This window comes from Parasteatoda tepidariorum, chromosome 4 (genome assembly GCF_043381705.1).
Source record: "Parasteatoda tepidariorum isolate YZ-2023 chromosome 4, CAS_Ptep_4.0, whole genome shotgun sequence".
In the NCBI taxonomy this organism is placed as follows: Eukaryota; Metazoa; Arthropoda; class Arachnida; order Araneae; family Theridiidae; genus Parasteatoda; species Parasteatoda tepidariorum.
The window spans coordinates 8,000,285-8,020,368 of record NC_092207.1 but is presented as its reverse complement, the minus strand read 5'-3'; the positions used below and the strand labels follow the sequence as shown (position 1 = coordinate 8,020,368).

Genomic DNA, 20,084 nt, shown 5'->3' with positions numbered 1-20,084 from the left:
ATAAATCCATATTTTTACTATATTTGTGTTGATTTTTTAATATAATTTTTAATTTTCACAAAATAGGTACCTCTCAGAAAAACCCAGACAGACCCCTGAAGTATTCTTTAAATTCTCTATTTCATCTAGTCTTTAAATTTTAATCATGCATTTGTTTCAAAATGGTTGCTATGCATTCAAAGATATATATTATAATGAAAAATTATTTTAGTTAGAGCTTCTAAAATATTGTTACAATATAGTTTTAATATTAAGTTAATTTGATTAAACATTTGTAATTTTTTTTAATCATAAATTAAAGTTCTTGCAGTGTATTTGAATAAAAAATCAAAAAAATCTGATTTAAATCAAAAAAATGCGATTTAAATCAAAAAAATCTGATTCTTTTGATTTTTTTTAAAAAAAATCAAAAAAAATCACGAACCCTGATTAGTTCTCTACCTCAAGAAATATCTCTTCAACTTCGCATAAAGGGGGGCATGACACCCTTAATGAATTTTAATTCAATACTTTTGCTTATTTGTGGTTATATTCACCAGCCTACAAAAAATAATCTTTCGAAACTTTTTAAGTGTGTTTTTTTTTATAATATAACTGTTAAAATAAATTTCAGTATTGAAGGGGAAAAAATTTTGGACTTCCAGCAGAATTTCGCAATAAGCCTTTTCCATTGCACGATTCGTAGAACGATTCTAAAATTTATTATCTAAATTTATTATTTATTCTAAAACTTACTATATCCAATAAAAGACAACTTATTGAAGCTATAATTGATTCTTGGCACCATGTAATTACGAAAGATGAACTCCAAACACTCGATGAAAGGAAGCTGTGAAGCTGTCTTAAAAAATAAGGGTTATCCTACTAAGTATTGATTGTAAAAGTTTCACTTTAAAAAAATGCACATCTAAGATAGATCTTACTATTACTTGCATAACTTTTTTTGTAATACAGATATTGTAATACTGTATTTATTATTAAATTGTACATTAAATTACCTTCAATTTGATATATAAACGTTTGTATTTAAGTGAAAAATAATATATTCTACAATCACACAAAGTTGAAAAACATGAAACTTTCAGAAAATGTCCACACTTCTGGCCACCACTGTATATATATACATACACACACACAGGGGGGGGTGGACAAAGTAGTGGAAACACTTCCCCATTAATTCATTTGTTCATACTTCTCAATGAAGTTTAAAGCTTTTAGAGGTTTGGGGGGCCGACATTAAATTACATACGGAAAAGTGAGTTTTTGAACACTCTTTGCCAAAAAATGTAGGAATAAATTTGTTACTTATGACAATTATTTTGGTTTTTATTATCAAAAATTGCACAAAATCTCGTCAACGTAGCTTAAATATTTTTGGCAATATGGACATTTTTATTAAGAAAAAAACTTTTTTTTGTCTTGCGATTTTTGCTGTAACTTTAAAAATATTCAATAAAATTAATTATAATTTTTGGAGTATTTAAAACTAATAACAATATTATGGTTTCAAAATTTGAGAAAAATTTGTTTTGAACTGCGAAAAATATGAGTAATTTAAGTAATTCTTTTACAGTGCTCATGTGCTGAAAAATTTTATTTATTTATTTAATTTTATAGTGAATCATATTTAGCAACTAATAAAATAAAGTCTCGTTTTTAAAAAAAGCTCAAAATGATAAGGAGTTTTCTACAAATTTCATCTTGTACTATTTAACAAGATGTATTAAAAATGACACTGACATTGTTGTGAATCACCCCCGAAAAAGAATCTTTCCTTTCGTTTGTGTTCTTTCCTCTTAGAATAATATTGGGATGTATGAACTATGTCTAGTGTAATGTATTGTTTGTTATTTAATTTTGTCTTACAAAATAATAAGCATTGAGCTTTATGGAGTTATTTAAATTTTTCATCTCATTATACAGATATAACAAGAAAATTGACTAGAACCTAAAATGGCTATGAAGTTTCCTTTCCTCCAATGGTCAGACGAAATATCGTTCTGTTCATTATTATTGATTTTCTGACAATTCTATGTCCATCATGTCGAATGCAGTTTTCTTATTGTTAACTTAGTCACCTAGCTGCGAAAAATTCATATCCTTGCTGACATTAGGACGGAATTGAGCTAAAATTTTGCGATTATGATAGCTCAATTAAGCCAATCAGAAACCCATATTTTTGTAAACATATAGCATTTTGCAATAGGTCCAAATACAAGCTTTTCATTGGCCAGATTTCTCCTTAATTTCGAAAGTTTAGCTTAATCACGCCCCTAGAAAGCCATGGGTTTACGAAATATAGATTTTTTGCGTTCAGACTATAGATTAAAGAAGAAGCTAACATTAAACTGACAGTTTTTACACTGTACATATATTTTCTTTAAAAAAAAAAAGATCATTAAAGAAAGAACCATAAAATAAACTTTCCATTTGATTTCCAGGCTAAAACTTTCCATTTGATTGATTCATTGGCCAGATTTCTCCTTCTTAATTTCGAAAATTTTTACTGTCGAAAACTGACAGTTTTTACACTGTACATATATTTTCTTTAAAAAAAAGATCATGAAAGAAAGAACCATAAAATAAACTTTCCATTTGATTTCCAGGCTATAAACTTTCCATTTGATTGATTCATTGGCCAGATTTCTCCTTCTTAATTTCGAAAATTTAGCTTAATCACGCCCCTAGAAAGCCATGGGTTTACGAAATATAGATTTTTTGCGTTCAGGCTATAGATTAAAGAAGAAGCTAACATAAAACTGACAGTTTTTACACTGTACATATATTTTCTTTCAAGAAAAGATCATTACAGAAAGAACCATAAAATAAACTTTCTATTTGATTTCGGGAGGCACTGACGGAAATGCTCACGGTTTTGGCACCGCTTGGCGCGGTCGAGAATAAGCTCTCTGAAAGCAGCAAAATTGAGAATATGGTAACCCAACCGATCTATGCGTCACATCTTGCTACAACGTGCAACCCTATTACGTTGATTGAGTAGGAAAATGATGGTTCTTTCTTATTCACTTCTATCTTCACACCACTCTTGTATTTTTTATAAGTGGTTTTCGTTTTGAATGAAAAATTCATACTTAATTTAATGTTTATGTCTCAGAATTTTATTTAAAAATAGATTCTTGTAAATATTTTANTGCATTGAAGTAATAAAATATCGATTTTTCTGCATATTAAATTATTTTTTATCTCTCACAGAACCTTCTATGGGCCGAAACGAATGTTGCCCCTTAAAATTATTCCTCATAAGGCATACATCCCACTAGTTTATTTTAAAATTGGCGAGTCGCACTTCCCTAGTTTCCCTTGTAAGTATGAATCTACATTTCGTGATCTCAATTCAGTACTCATACTAAACACCGTGTACTCTAATGAAGCGCTTCTCTCTTTCTATTTGCAGTCCTGAAAACGGGTTTAAAAAAAAAAGAGTTGAGATAAATTTCCGTTTGTCTTGTGTTTCCTTCCAATCGTGTGCTGAAAGATTTCCGTTCGATATTTAATTCAGTTCAAATCTGAGCAGGTGTTATTTTTTTTACACCGCCCCATCCGAATTCAATCTCAGATAACATCTTATTTTGAAAGGAAAGGCACGCCTCGGTAATGATTGAAAATGGTCTTTCAGATTTTTTATTTATGTTTACATTAGGAAGGACCGAAGTATCTTATAACGGTTTTGAGAAAATGTACATTCGTTACCGCGAATGACCAAAAGCAAGAGAATGTCGACATTCGCCGGTGAATGTCTACAGTCGCATAATCGATTTAGCGAATGTCCGAAATATTTGGTATTGATATTAATTTATTCGTTGATATCATTATATTTATTCGATATTTTAATATCTGCTGAGGATAGATTGGGAGAAACGCCTGTGTTCAGAGTACCGGCTAAAGGCATACTGACCTTAAAAAAATATTGATGTAGGGCATACCGGGCAGTGGCATTGAACTTTAAAAAAACATTAATCTAGTGTATACCTGGCAAATGTAAGCCGGGTCGTGGCACTTAACTAAACCTAGTATATATTTCGTACATTTAGCAAAGCGACTGTCAAACATTCACCGGTAGAGGTCAGCATTCACCCATTTCATTCATTCACTGTAATATTATAAACGTTGAGCTAGGGGAGAGGGCATTTGTCTCCTTAAAAATTCTCGAAAACTTTGAAATTTTTTAAACGTAATTTCTGTTTTAAAGAAGAAATTTTTTTTTCTTCTTTTAAATTCTTAATTTTTAAGAAACTCAATTTTTCGATTTATGTATAATTTACCAAAATAATTTTTTAATTATCTCTTCGAAAAAATTGTAAAATATTTCTTTAACAAAAATGTTTTAAGGAAGAAAAAATTTAATGTGGAAAATTTAATTTTTATAGAAGTGTCTTAAGAATTCGATGATTTTTTTTCTTTTTTAAAGTTTGTTTCAATTACGATTCAACCATTTTAACGAAACAAAAATTAGATATTGAATGTACTATATTAAATTTGCAATTAGTAGTTTGGTTGTATAGTTTATAAGCCATTTGTCACATTTTTAAATTATAGCGATACTATATTTCATCATTTTGTGATAATTTTTATTAGAACTTTTTTTTTTTTCCTAGCGAAAATGCTGTACATTAAAAGATTTTCGCATTACGCAAAAGGTTATTTTCGAATGAAAGAGAATTATGAAATTTATTTTACGATTTGTGAAAAGTTTAAATTGTATAGGAAAAATAAGGAATTTATAGATATAGTATATGTTTTAGACATTTTGATGAATGGAAACTGATGGTAGTTTGGTATACTGTTTAAAGTTATTTTAATAATAAAAATTTTAAAAATCTTATATGCTCACCCCACCCCGAAAAAATATTCTTTCTTTCATGCTACGCCTGTGGTCAGCTATCCTATGCAGAAGATATAATTCTAAAATTTTGCGCAAATATTCTTGTTAAGAAATAGTAACTTTTCAACGCTACTGCAAACCGATAAACAAAATCTATGAATTTTATAATGTTATAACCGTCGTGGAATACCGACTCAAGTTTTGGGTTTACAACTACCAATGTTCAGCACCTTAGCCTTGTAATTTTGAACCCAACCCAGAAGACAAGGGAACTCCTGGATCAAATAGTGGAAGAAATTTGCCTTGGTGGAGGACTTTTTGATATTATTAACTCGCATTTGCGTTACATGGAGAAGAAAACCTCTCATGGTAAGGGGAGTCTTACCCATTAGTCTTATCCAGTGCAAGCCGCGTGCAGAATTCGAATCCGCTTCACCTCATTGGAAGGCGAGCGCTCTAACCCCTGAGCCACCACGGCTCAATTTTAAATAATTGTAGGTAATTTTTGAACCATTACAGTGGGAAAAGATACCTAAAATACAAGATTTTATATACATCTTAATTACGACAATTTTTCCTCTCTAAATTAGGATTATAAAAATTAAGATTATAACTATAATTAATGTTTAATTTTCTTGTGACCTGTTGTAAATTATTAGGGCCAAATTCAAAATGCCACAATAATTTCCCAGAAAACACTTTAGTATATGAACTCAGTCTTAAAAAATAATCATTATCCTGCATATTTCATACATTTACTAAGTTATGACTACTGTGAATAAACCACAGTACCGTGAATTGCATCAATCGAGGAATTAAAAAAGTCAGGGGGAATGTTTGAATTAGCTAAAAATCGTATACTACCGGAGAAAAAAAAACTAAAATAATACTTTATTTTTTAAATTACGTGGCCCTCTAAGTAAATTTTATGCACAGGAATAAAACTAGATTGATAAAAATTATACAGCCAGTTGTAAAAATGAAGGAAATACGCTAAATTCAGTCAAGAAAAGTTGGAGAATTTTTTTTTTCCGTGTTAGTGGGCACCCTGTTAAACTTAAAACGATCTCAAAGGGTAAAAGCGAGATAATTGATTATTTTAGTTAAGATTCACGTGTAATATATTTTAAATCCCAATTGTTTTTCTGACTGATTAATGTTTTCCTTTTGTTGTACAAAATGAAGCGCGTCATTGATGTATAAATATGTGGAGGAAAAAAACCTTGTGTGCAAGCAAGTGAAGAAACAGTATCGATCGATCGAATGATTTGGCTGCTTTCTTATTTGGCGCTGTTTTCTTGTTGTAAAACGATACTACTTTCATAAAACATGTCATTCGATCACCTATGAAGACGACACCTTCTTTATTCGGTCGTGTCATTCCATCACTAAGTCTTTTACGATTTGGGGCACGCCCAACTCTATAGGGTGACTTAATTTTTTTGTCATCGCCTAGGGAATTACTCGTCCACGGCACTCCTTACAGTTAGTAAGTGTTTGCAAGAATTAAACCATTTTAGGAAATCAAGTTCGTATTTGTTATCTTTCTTTGAGTTATTATTAGTACCGAAATTATAGGAGTTGTATCAAATGGGTGAACAAGTTCTGGTTCCGCGACCCACAGGTCGTACCACAGTACGAACTATCGTCTATCTTCCAAAGGAGGATGTTTCCAAGACCATAAAATTGCTGTCTGGGGGCTCCCAAGATGCTGTCTTCAAACCATATTCCGCAACCACTGCACCCAGTAGCCCAATCGGTCCTCCGGTAGAATCTACCCTGCCCTACAGATTTGCCAGCATCGAAAGATTGGTGCAACGACAGAAGATCTACGACAATAATTCTTGCTTGCCTGTTGTTGCACAGTTTGAGGACAATCCTGTCGAGTATACATATTCCGTAAGTCCCTCTATGTGGCCAGGTATTTGACTTATATATATTATTGCAGTTCATTGACGTTTCGATTTTCGCTTCGTTTTTACGTGCATAAAATACAGTACAGTGCTCAAAAATACATAAGTAATTAAAACAGTCTGAATAACTTTTGATCTAGTGATTGGATCTTTTGTGTTCTGGGATTCAATCTTAAATGAATAGTTTAAAAGGGTGACAATCTGATCACTAGAGTAAAAGTTATTCTTGTTAACTTACATTCACTAGAGTAATTTTTTTTTCTGCTTTTTTTTTTTTTTTTGCTCTGTATTCAAGCGTTTGACGTCGGGCAAGAAGAAGAAAGAATGCAATTACTCAATGTGGAAAGAAATGATAAATTTGCATTTAAATAAATAATAATGAATGAATTAAATAATACTACAATGTTTTTTAAATACTACTTCTAAGTTTGTTTTTTTTTATAAAAATTAACTATCCATAAACCAATAAATGTTTTAATTATTTTTTTTTAAATTGGCTATTATTTTATCTAAAAAAAAACGTTAAAAAGTGTTTTTAAGTTTATTTCGATCGATTATTTATTAAGGATCGATTTTAGATTTCTGTTTAATGTTTATTTTTTTTTAATCAAGCCTGACTTTCTGCGTTTTTAAATTAAGCAAAATAGTATGTTATATCACTATAGCGTAAATTCTAACTGACGATCTATCACGATTAATATATATATATATATATAGAGAGAGAGGATTAATTATTTATTATTATTTAATTATGCAAAAATTATTTAATTATTACAAACTAATCACTGAAAAAAATATCACGGTTTAAAAAAAAAATTGTTAGCGAAAATCTTCAAAGGTGGTATACAATAGCTACGAATTTTAATGTTTTCAAAGCTCTTAAAGAATTCAAATAAACATGCAATTAAATGGGTATAATTGAAATATGATTATCACCAGCAAATTATATTACATACAGCTAGCGTAAAATTTTGAAAATTTAAAGTCTCCTCTTTTTCTCTTTTAGTCTCTTATTTTATTTATTTATTAGTCTATTTTAAAATATAATAAGTTACTCTATCGATAAAACCATTCAAAGTTTTTCATCTGTTTTCTGGAAACAATCTCGGGGTCTTTCAGAGTTATAACTTTTTTCTAGATGTTTTTCTTTATCCGCAAACTTAAACAATTATTTGAAGGTTTTATGAGAATGGAAATTAGTTTCAATTTTGATTTAAAATTTGTTCATTTTTCTTTAATTATTTATTTTCCGATATAGTCGTAAGAATTTTTTTAATAATATGTAAAGTTTATAATGAGCCATTATTTGTAGATTGAAAATGATAAGACGACATTCTCAGTTTGCCTTAATGAATGATGGTTTTACAGTTTCGCATATATTTCTAAAACGTTAGGTCGATTACATCATAACTGATTGTGGTGTGAGCAAAATAAAGAATTACGGAATACCTCCAAATTACTTTAGATCTAATTATCGGATTTTCACGTACTCAATGTTTCGCAAGATGCATTTTAAATGTGCTCATGAATTTGTGCCAACGATATTTCATAATACGAAATTCGGCACTTTTTGTTGAATAACTATACCTTTTCCCCCCTCTGTTTAGGATTCTAATCATGAACCTCAAAATAGGTAGCCCCAAACTACGATACATGGTTGAAAACAACATAACTCTTTCTGTGTTATCAATAAAACAAAAAATATTTGCTTACAAGTTATAAACTCATTTACCAAGAATTAATTTGGCGTATATTTTTTATTAACTTCAATAGTTAATTTAACGAAAAAGTTTAAAGTCGACAATTTTATGCATAATTTTAAATTAAGTACTTTTCAATAACAAGCGGTGACAGTCGGAGAAAAATGTCAACTTTGTTTGAAGATATGTTTACTCAAAAACTATTTGACTTTATTTTGTCCAAGTTTCGAAAATTATTATATTTACTAATTAAAGGTAGCGAGATTTCTTTACAGTTAAGAAGTAGTAAAGTTTTTATTTTGCATGGAAGTATATTTGAATAAGCAAGTTTTATAATTGTGTGTAAAATAAGTTTTGTTACACAGAACTAAACACCGTAATTTTTTGCTCTTTACTTTATTTTCAGTAGTAGTCAAATAAATAATCCCAAAAAACTGAAGCGGTAGGATTAAAAAATCTTCATTGACTACAAAAATTTGCAGATGGAAATAAAAATTGACCTGTTTCGTAAAAGAAGGCACCCATTCTCAAGTCTTGGATGCGTTCAAGACTTGCTATCAAGATCTTGAGCTTTAAAAACATCTTTTATTTTCATCCACATATTTTTATAGCCAATAAAGTTTTTTAAAAAGTAGCAATTAAGTTAGCAAATGTGTTCAACATTTCATCCGCATTTAAAATTTCTCAACTATCAGGAATATATTGAATTATTTGAATGACTTGATAGTCAATATAATTTTATTTCAAATGTTAAGTCATGAAATTTACTACTAATTGAAAAAAAACTTTGGCTTTTAACCGGAATGAGAGATCAATGAGAGATTCCTACCAAAAGTTTTCATTATTTGAAAACTTTTGTCAGACATTCTTATGTTTGGAAAATTATATTCATCTACTTTGCCGAATGCGTTGCAAATGAAACTAGAATACCTTTGTGAGCTAAGCAACTTAAGTGAAATCTTCAATTCTTATTTCATTTCTTATGAAAATTCACTTTAGTAAATGAACTGCAGTTTTCACTACAGCGCGAGAACGCGAGAATCTCGCATATTTTTTTCTTTTCTCGCATTAAAAAATTATTACCGCGAGAAATTCGCGCATTCTATAAATCAATTTCTAAATTCGCGAATTTCTCGCATTTTGGAAAAAGCTTCGAATAAAAAAAAACACAGCAGAATAAAATCCGTTTCACTTTTCTTCCTGGATCTTTCATTATTTTCAACATCTGCCCCATTATCTAGCTTCTCTAATTACCAGTATTGTTTAGAACCTTTTCGAACAACAGATCACAACCACGGAACACCTTTCAGAACACATTTCTCTGCAACCACGTGTTTACCGTAGGTAAGGTTTCTTCATGTAAGACGTTCAAATTTTTTATGCACTTATGTAAGATGGACAAATACCTTGTAAAGGCAAAATCTTCTGCACCAATGATGCAGCAAAAATATTCAATGCTTTAAAAAATAGAAGATGTTAAAAATGTATTATAATTAAAGAAATGATTTTTTTTCAAGAGTTTTTGTGTTTTTTTAGTTTTGAGAAATCTCACTTAACTTTTTGAAATCTCACCCTGTTTTTGAGAAAGGGTGAGAAATTCTCACCCACTTTTTTTCTATGATGAAAACACTGACTGCATCTTAACAAAAACAAGGGGTTCATAATTTGTTTTCTACTTTTTTTAAAGTTTTTATTTATTTATTTATTATTATTATTTAACTAACGAACCTTCTTTAATAATATTGTTAATAATTTTATTTAAGTAGATAGAGAAAATGATGACAGGTTTAGTTAGGTAAGTATTAGACCCACAGGCGATTGTTCTAAATTTAATAGGAATTTTTTAAATTTTTGAACTAATGATTAAGTATAGGAATTGTATGTTATTAATTTTAATTTTCAACCTCTTATGGAAAGCTACAAAAAATTTTAATGATAATATTATTGTTTAAATTACTAAGCTTAAATTTTTTTCTATTTTTTAACTCTTTATTTAAAAGTTCAATATCGAATTTTTTACAGAAGATTGCATAATTATTGTTAACTTTCTCTGCGGGGATAATTAGGAAATTCTTTTGTAGTTGCTTAATTGATCAATAAAAATTTTTTGAATTGTTACTGTTTTAAATTTAATTTTCTTTATAATTGAAAACGGAAGCTTTTAAAATAATAATAAACAGCCAATTTCCATTCTATTAACTTCCCTAAAGATAAAGAGAATCTATTTGATATCTTTAAACAGAAATTATTAGGATCGTTTGGAAAATATTTTAGAACTTTATTAATTTGTCTAAATTTTGGTCCTTTTAACATTAAATTTCTTAGTTCTAAGTTTTCTATACTATTTAAATTGCCAGTAATAATATGTTTATAATGATTATCAACAAATTCAAAATATTTCTCTTTTTAACAGTGACATTCATAATCAGATATATTAATTTTTCCTAAATTTTTGCAAATATCATTATAATTAAATATAGTTTTACCAAGAGATTATATTTAAAGCTTTTAATTATGTTAAAATCTGTTAACGGAAACGAAATTTTTAAAAATATTATGTAATTTAGACTTATCGAAAATAGGGTTTTAAAAGTTAATAACAAAATATAAATTATCTAAATTTTTCTCTTTATTGGTGAAATTTTACTCATTTTAGTTTTTACAAGATCGGAACAAAGAATTTCGAAGTGTAAATTAATAAAATAATAGTTAATAATAAAATCTTGAAACTTATTTATATCATTAACTTTAAGGAAGAAAATAAATTCTCATAGGTTCAATATGTTTATTAAAATCTTTTTCCATATTAGAAATAAAATTTTCATTTAATTTGTCACTATTAAGAGAGCTTTTATTACTTCCTGATCCCCGCTTACCTCGATTTGTACTCTTATCTTTAATTTGAAAAAGTGAGTTCGTTGAGGAGTCAATCTGTGTATGTTGGAAGGTATCGTTTAGCCTCCTAGCCCATATACAGTATTCGCCGCCTCGCCAAATGCGATGAAATCATAAATATGGCGAATAAAATTGTGTTTTGCCGAATGATTTTTTCTACTGGAAAGAAAAAAATATATTTAACTTGATCATCAAAATTACGTCAAAATGAATTTTTCTAAACAAATCAGTTTTTTATTCGATTACAGTAGTTTTCGGCAGATGCGCCACGTGTCCAATTAGAATTGGGTCCAAATAATATAAGCTTGAAACAAACTACCATAAAATAGTTTTCTATATGGAAAAAATTAATCGTAAAAAATTGTTGCAATTTGCATTTGGCGAAGACTTTCGAAAATTGGCGAATAATTTTGATATTTGGCTAATTTACTGGTTAATAATTTTAAATCCTTAGTGCGGGTCCTGCATATAGCAAAACTGCTTTGTATAAAAGCAGGCGACAATTTTCTTTTTGTAGTCTTAAATCGATATATTCTACTTATATCTAAAATATTAATTTTAATACTGATAAAATTTTATATTAACGATTCAATTCTAGGTTATTGATAATTTTACTACTGTTTATGTCTGAATGATGTTGATTAATTCTAATATAAGAAAGTTAATAGCTTGTCCAGCATATTTCAAATTACAAAAACCACAGGTTAACATATAAATAACATTCTTAATTTTACAAACTGGTTTACAACTATCGTTATTTTGAATTATGTGTTTTTTGTCAATATTGGGGCAAGTTTTATATCTTTTATCGCCACACGCTTTATAAAACGGAGAAAATTCTGGAATTGAATGAAATTCAAAAAAAATTTTAAATTTCATTCAATTCCAGAATGGGTCGCGTTCATTTTGGCGATAGTCACTCTTCATCGACAGATCATTTCGTCGACAGGGTCGTTTCGTCGCCAAGCGTAATTTTGAAACTATTTTTAGATTGCTCGTTACGAAACTTATTATTCTTCGTAATTTAGTCCATTTTTACGTGTCGAAATTTAGTCTAGAGCGAAATCAAAATTCTATGTTGCATTTGCCGAAGAAGGTGCGTCGTTTCGTCGCCAAGCGTAATTTTGAAACTATTTTTAGATTGCTCGTTACGAAACTTATTATTCTTCGTAATTTAGTCCATTTTTACCTGTCGAAATTTAGTCTAGAGCGAAATTAAAATTCTATGTTGCATTTGCCGAAGAAGGTGCGTTTTTTTTTTAAATTGCCTACTCCTTTTGCTGTACATCACGTTGCAGAAATGAAATCCTTTTACATTTGGTGTTCAAGGATTGGGTGCATAAACAAGGTTCAAGGTGTATAAACATTTATATCTGAGTTTGATAGTTTAGATTTAATTTTTGTATCATATTTTCATAGATTAGTATGGCAAAGGCAATTGCAGTAACTATTTTGAATGATTCTGAAAGCAAGTAAAGGAAAAGATAAACAAAGGGTAAAAATACATTGAATTTTTTAATCAACGAAGCATTCAATTCGACATTATTGGATACCGAAATAGTTTTCGAGCTGAAAATTGTATTTTTAATTCTTTTCTTTCAATAAATTGACAGTTATTTGGGAAGCGTTTAACGAAGACTTGATCATGTATAATTTTTTTTTTACACTTAAATTGTAATAAAACAATGCTCATATATGAGCAAAGATTACCCTCAGATCATTACGAAGCATTATGAGTCACTTTGTCTACAGGGTGGTTTAGTCAAAATTTCATTTCGTCAACTTCAATCGAATTTTGTCGATTCGGTCACTCTCTTGGGCAAATCATTTCGTCCACTGGTCGTTTTATTAATAGGGTTGAAGAAAAGAAACGGAATAGGTAAGAAAGTATGGACGAAATATTGAATTGGTGTAAATGTGAAACAAGTGATGCAATTTACTAATAAATAAAAAGAAAAATTTACAAAATATTTAATTTTTTGCAGAGCAGTTGGTCTTTATAATTATTTTACCATTCAATGTTGTTAACATGTCAGTGACTGGTCATTAATCCATAGATTAGAACCTGGGTACATTATTTTATTTTATTTATTTAACTATATTACGTTATTTTTTTAGAATCTCGATTTCTTTGTGAGCTCTTGGTTTGTTTAAACTGTAAATACGAAAGAAAAGAAAACATTCATGAAATCACAATCCTAAAAAATTATTTCATATGTGAATAATGCTTCTTATTTTTTAAATGTGTTATTAAATTCGATTTTTATTTATAAAGTCAGAAAAAAAACAATTCTAGCAGAAAACAACAAAAATTATAAAAATTTAAATTTTTATAATTTTTGTTGTTTTTGCTAGAGTTGTTTTTTCTGACTTTATAAATTAAATTTAAAAAATTTTGGATTTAGCTGCTTTAAGCGCTTTTCGATTTTGATTTATTATTTTAAACGTTACATACTTATTTTGTCTTTTTCTAATTTTGTAAATTTGTTTCATTTTTTTTATTAGATTCTATATCCAAACCAATACCCATTTTGCCAGTGGATAAAAATAATACTTTTCTGACAATTGGTGACGATTCTGACATGGGCCACAAAGCTTGCTTCGGGCGAAGTTTAGAAAATTTAGACGCATAAAAGTTTTCTAAATTACGAAGGAATGCAGATGACGTAATGACCTTCTCGACGAAATGACCCTGTCGATAAAGTGATCTGTAGAGGAAGTGGTGTCGATGAAACGGCTTGTCGATTAAATGAACCGAACCCGTTTAAAATTGATGCCAAAAAGTGTGGTATTAGACGGTAATTTGAACTGAAAGCTGAAAAATTTAGGGTGAAATTTAATCTTCGGACTTGGTGTGCTTTGACACTAATTCCTTTTAATATGCTTGAAATTTCTGACGATGAATGTGATTATTTTTAAGAAAATCTCATTCTTAATTTTTAGTATTAGCATTCACCAGTTAGAAAATTTTAATGAGGAATAGAATTCGCCTAGTATTGGGAAGAATTTTAAATCTGAACGTGGATGAGATAGGAAAAGACACAAAACTTATTAACCTAAGTCTAACTTATATAACTCTGTAGACGTCGAGATTTGGGTCATAGAAAAGATAATTACGATAAAAATCGGAAATTTTGTAATCATCAATCCGATCATAAAAATACAGCACCAAATATTTCCCAAGTAGTACCGAATTTGTAAGTTGAAACTCCAGTAATTTCGAAGGACATCGAGTCAAGTTGGCTTAACATTGGTAAACTAAGTGGCTCCAAGTCTGGAAATGATACCAAGAAGGGATGTTCTGAAAATAGCCAGTTGAGTTCCAAAAAGAATAATAGTTACGCAGTACCAGAACAAATGGAACCAAAAACTAAAGTAGAAGATCGAAAGGAACAAAACGAAATAGTAGGAGTCGAAAAAGATATGATGTTGTGAGTTAGTCCCTGTGTACAAAACACAGAAATCGAAAGTTTAGTACCAAAAGACGAATGGATCGTTGGAGTTTCTAATAAAGGTTGATTAAAGTTTATAGATGTCAAGTCATACAAGAAAAAGTTACAATGAGAAAAGGATGGTTGAAAAGTTAAACAGGTTAGTTTTGTGAAAGAAGAAATAGCACTACCAGAGTGGCAGGAAGAAGCATCATATGTAGACACTTTTTCATCTAAAAAAAGTATTGGTAGAAAATAAAAAAGGTTGCCACAAAAAAGAATTTCAGCAATAAAATCTAGTGATACTAAGTTATTCAGTCATATTTGTACGGAATCGCCAATTATGACAGAAAAGAAAGATATTTATTCTAATAAATGCAGCAAAAGTTGAACAAATCTGGTCGCACCCATGTCTACCTTTAGCTTTCACTGCTGCACACCACCTACTGCCATATTTATCTCTGTTCGGTTGCGCTGCTCATTCAAACGCAATTGCATGCGTCCACTTTTCATTTAGACAATCCATACATGGTTATGCATTGAACCTTGTGGCTCAGGGGATATAGCGGTTGCCTTCCAATGAGGTGAACTGGGTTCGAATCTCAGCGATGACTGATCGATACGAATTCAGCTCCTGGCTCGCACTGACCACACTGCAGACGTAAAAAGATCCCCAGTGGTAGGAGGATCATGATTTAGAGTCCTCATGCCACCCAACTAATCGTGGGAGGTTTTCATGGTTTTCCTCTCCATGTAACACAAATGCGAGTTAGTTCCATCAAAAAGTCCTCCAAAAAGGCGAATTTCTCCCAATGCTTGATCTAGGAGTTCTCTTGTCTTCCGGATTGGATTCAAAATCCAAACCCGAAATCGGGATCGGCTGTACAATGACAGTTATGAAATAAAATTAAGTGTAGTACACACTGAAATACTGTACCATAATGATCTTTCCTTTTTCTCCCCCTCCACTATCTGTGTCATACTTAGTTTTCCTGTTGTGTATGTGTTGATATATTATAGCTTATTTCTGCCCTTGTGCCATTAAACTCTAGATGCAATTATAATCTATTGGTTTTTCTCTAATATCTATAGATTTTAATTCCATCTCCTTTATTTGTGATGAGCTTCTGCCAACTAGAAAAGAGCTCCTATTTCTTTTTTTCAATAGCATTTCTTTTTATAATTTGTGTCCTTGTTTGTAATAACTTCTTTTTGGTGTAAGGACAAACTGTAAGCATTCGAATGAACTTATTTGTTTGGAAGTTAAAATTGGATGAATACATTAACGATTTGTTTTCTTATTCGGTATATAAATAAATGTATTGAAGGTTATTTAATTGCTCGGAAAAAACTCATGTGACGTAAAATAAATTTAATAAGTAACTATTCTGAAAAATTATCCCAATTACTAAAAGGAAACATCTGTAGAATTAACAGGTAAAAGACTTAGAAGTTCTAAAAAATGTCAGTGTGGAATTACTTATATGAGTTATGTTTCCTCTGCAGCTTTCTCAGAAAAGAGAAATGTTCTTTCGAGATACACCTGCTGTTGTGCCAAATGTTCCTGCAAGTTTTGTGAACAACTTCACTCCTGCACCGCCAGTCTGTAATGGAAACAACAAAGAGCAGCTCACCTATGCTAAAGAAATATCCAGGAAAGAAATGGACGGGTATGTGGGATTCGCAAACTTGCCAAATCAAATATATCGGAAAGCGGTCAAGAAAGGTTTTGATTTCACGCTTATGATAGTTGGTAAGTTCTGCTGCTTCTTTTTTTTTCCTTTTATTTTTATAATTTATGAGAGCATAAAAGCCATCGTTAATGCAGGTCAACTGCAATCACGTTTAAAACATACATTTTTTTAAAAAGTTATTACTCTTTTGTCTGACAATTCCAAAATTATGGAAACTTAAGTGAAATGAGTTTTATCCATTACCCTGATAGTTAAGCCTATCAAAAGAAGTTCATTTTTGATTTAAAACTGGTTTCTTTCAAACTCAAAAAGTAAAAAATAAAAAATATATATATATTAAGCCTGTGCAATTACAGGATTTGAAAACGTTTTGAACAAAAGAAACATCTTATAAGGGTCTGTTTTTCACATGGTTTCAGGAAAAATCAGACCAACTTTGTTCCAAATGGAAAAAAATCATTTCAAAACTTAAGAAAAATATCTTTAGAAAGTTATTTTATGACGTATGTATAATTAAGCCAAAATTCTTCCCCATATTTTTTATATTTCAATTTTATAGCTTTTAGTGCAGATGAGCCGTAGTTAATAACGAATCTCAAAAATGCCTATTACGTATCGCATCTTGCTAGTTTAGTATTTTAAAAATAGTTTAAAGATATCTTTTTGAGGTTTGGAGAAAAAATAATTAGACATATGTAACTCCAGAATCATTCTCTATTTTTTTTTATTTACTTTCAAGGATAATCCTAGAGCTGGTTTGATTTTCTTGATGAGCTGCTGTAAAGTTTTTAAGAAGTCGCCAACTGTAAAAGACATCTACTTCCGTTAAGGAGCATCATTCTTTGTGGCTACCCCATAGCCCACTTTACTCGAGTCTCCTAGCTGGAATAGACAGGGTAAATCATGACATCGATTGTCATCCCCTCCTTCTGAGCGTTCCAACCGCTGTCTTGAACTGAGTCCTTAACATGGAGTTTTTCAGAATTCTTTTTAAACGTTTTTAGAAGAGCGGCTCTTCCAATTGTTCACAGTAGATTTGCCTATAAAAATTGTAGGGAAGAACAACTTACTTTGTTTCTTATGAATTTCTTTGCCTCTTGATAGAGGAAAAAATGGAGAGAAGGAGGATATCAATTGCTGTCCTCATCAAATTTTAACCCATTTGATGCGCGACATAAAGCATGATACTATGCGCTTGCATTGTACTATACTTTAATACAATCATTTTATAATAGAAAAAATTCTGCGTTTTACTATTCTAAATGTGAATCTCGTTTCAAGCTTGTTAATTTTTTCAGATTTGTGTTTTTCTGCCCTTTTTATGAACGAAATCATAAAAAAGTAGATATTAGAAGAAATAAGCTTAAGTTGTTATTAAGTTGGGTACTTTACAACTAATCCAAAACGTATTTATTTATATTATTAATTATTATTTTATGAAGGTCCCTCGAAGATACATCAAATTTGAAAAATTTGTTGCGTTAGAGCCGTGTTACTATTCTAAACTAACATTAAAAGTAGTTACCAGGAATCACTACAAACTACTTTTTTTGTATTGCACTCCTCACTACACTATTTTTTTAAAAAAAGTAGCACACTACACTGCAAACTACAAAAAAAGTAGCGACTGCAGTGGTTTTACTACTTGTAGTGCACTACTTCCGACCACTGGTTAAGTGTTTTTAAATACATATACTCATTTAACTATTTCATTTATTTATTTTGTAATTTAGATGGATCTATAGTCAACTTGTTGATAAATCTGTAAAAAAATAAGTTAAATTGTGTAAGTAAAAGAAAGAACAAGACTTTTTCCTAATGTTTGTATCCGCATGTAAATTTTTTAATGTTTTTAGGTGAAGCGGGCTTAGGAAAATCCACATTACTTAATTCCATGTTCCTGACAGATATATATTCCAATGAATATCCTGGACCTTCTTTGCGGCCAAAGAAAACTGTTCAAGTACTCACATTTTTTTTATTCATTATCTTTTGTAATTTGTAAAATTAGTAACAGTTTGTAAATATGCACCTCTGATTTAATTTTTCTTAATATTTACTATGGATTATATTGGATGTTTTACATGTCATGCATAAAATACTAACACTAGATCATTTTAATTTCGAATAAGTGTAAAGACTTTCTTTTTGCTCACAGTGAGTCAATCAGGGTTTGCTGGTTTAAACTAGGTTTTTTTATATAAAAATATTTTATGGAATGAAATTTTCTTACATTTTTTTTTACAATTTTGAGTTTAATATCTAATCACTATTATTTCAAATAAACTTAAATCTGTAATTTTTTGAATGTTTACATAGAAATGATTTTCCACAAAAATATCTATGTTTAACAGTATTGGCGTTTTGTCTAGAAGAAACCTATTTCTTTCAGAACACTAAAAGAAACTGGACAAAATGGAAAATTTTTTGCAGAGTTTGCTGGTTTAAACCAAATGAATTTTTTTTTAAATAACCAAGCTTAGTTTTTTTAATAAAAATATTTTGTGTAATTAAAATTTTCTATTTATATAAAAATTTTCCAGATAGATTGCAAAGAAATTAAAAAAGACATTTTTTTTATTTTTACAATTTTGAGTTTAATTGCTGATGGGATTCAGTATTATTTTAAATAAGCATAAATCTGTAATTTTTTTAATGTTTACGTCAGAATGATTTTCCCAAGAAATATCTATGTTAAACAGCTATTTAATTAAATTTTTTAAGAAATACATTTTTTAAAAAATTGCATAAGTTACTTTTTTCTGCTTTAAGTCTACATTTATTTAAAAATTATAAAAAGATAGCTTGAAAATTAATATTTAAACTAAACTGAAATTGTAAACTGTTTAAGTATTTAATATTTCTTTTTGAAAAAGAGTTTCTTCCACTTGTGTTGGAAAAAAACTATTTCTTAAGAGGTGGCTTTTTCTAATGCTTTCTAACTTTCCATCCTTGACTTCCAAAAAAGCAAATAAATAGGGGTAATTTCTCCAAACTTGTTTTGAATAAAAATTAGAAAGCTCAATAGCAGGTTTAACTACTCGAGATGTTTTTTCCAATTCGTTAACCGCATTCATGGATGCCACTCTTCAGTCCTGAGGACTGAAGTCAGTCTTGCAAAAAGTTTCAGTTGATTGAATTTCATCCTACAATTAATATGTGTTTCCATTTTTTTTTAATTTGAGTTTTAAAAAGAATTAAATTTTTTTCCATTTACAGGGATGAGATTTTTCCGTTTTTTAGCGGATTTCCGCTTTTTTCACTTTTATCTCTTAAATTTCAGCTTTTTTATCAAAAATTCAGATTTTCTAAAAATTTCATTTTTTTAAATCAGTATTCTGCTTTTTCAGAAAATTCACCGATTTTCAAAGAGGAACAGAAAATTCAAACTACATAGCTACCAATCCTTTCTCATTTTTACTTATTTTACCTATTTTCTCCCCTTTACACGCAGCAGATAAGATTTTCCGAATTTTTTACCCGCCCTCCAGATGGATCCGATTTTCGTAGTTCAAACGACGCTGCTTCTGACAAGCCTTTCAGAGGTCCCAAGCCTGGAATCTGCTAATATCTCGATTCTTATTCACACGATTTTAATATCAAACATA

The 20,084-nt window shown here is 29.7% G+C and overlaps 1 protein-coding gene across 2 annotated transcripts in view; it reads left to right on the top strand.

Annotated features, from left to right (window-relative positions):
- LOC107439592 (septin-7) overlaps positions 1–20,084 on the top strand; it is a 69,611-nt gene that overhangs the window by 21,853 nt on the left and 27,674 nt on the right. For both annotated transcript variants that reach the window (XM_016052241.3, XM_043049945.2), the window contains exons 3-4: positions 16,289–16,535; positions 18,333–18,439. In XM_016052241.3, the coding sequence (XP_015907727.2) occupies positions 16,289–16,535; positions 18,333–18,439 (354 nt within the window). The remainder of the gene's footprint in view (positions 1–16,288; positions 16,536–18,332; positions 18,440–20,084) is intronic.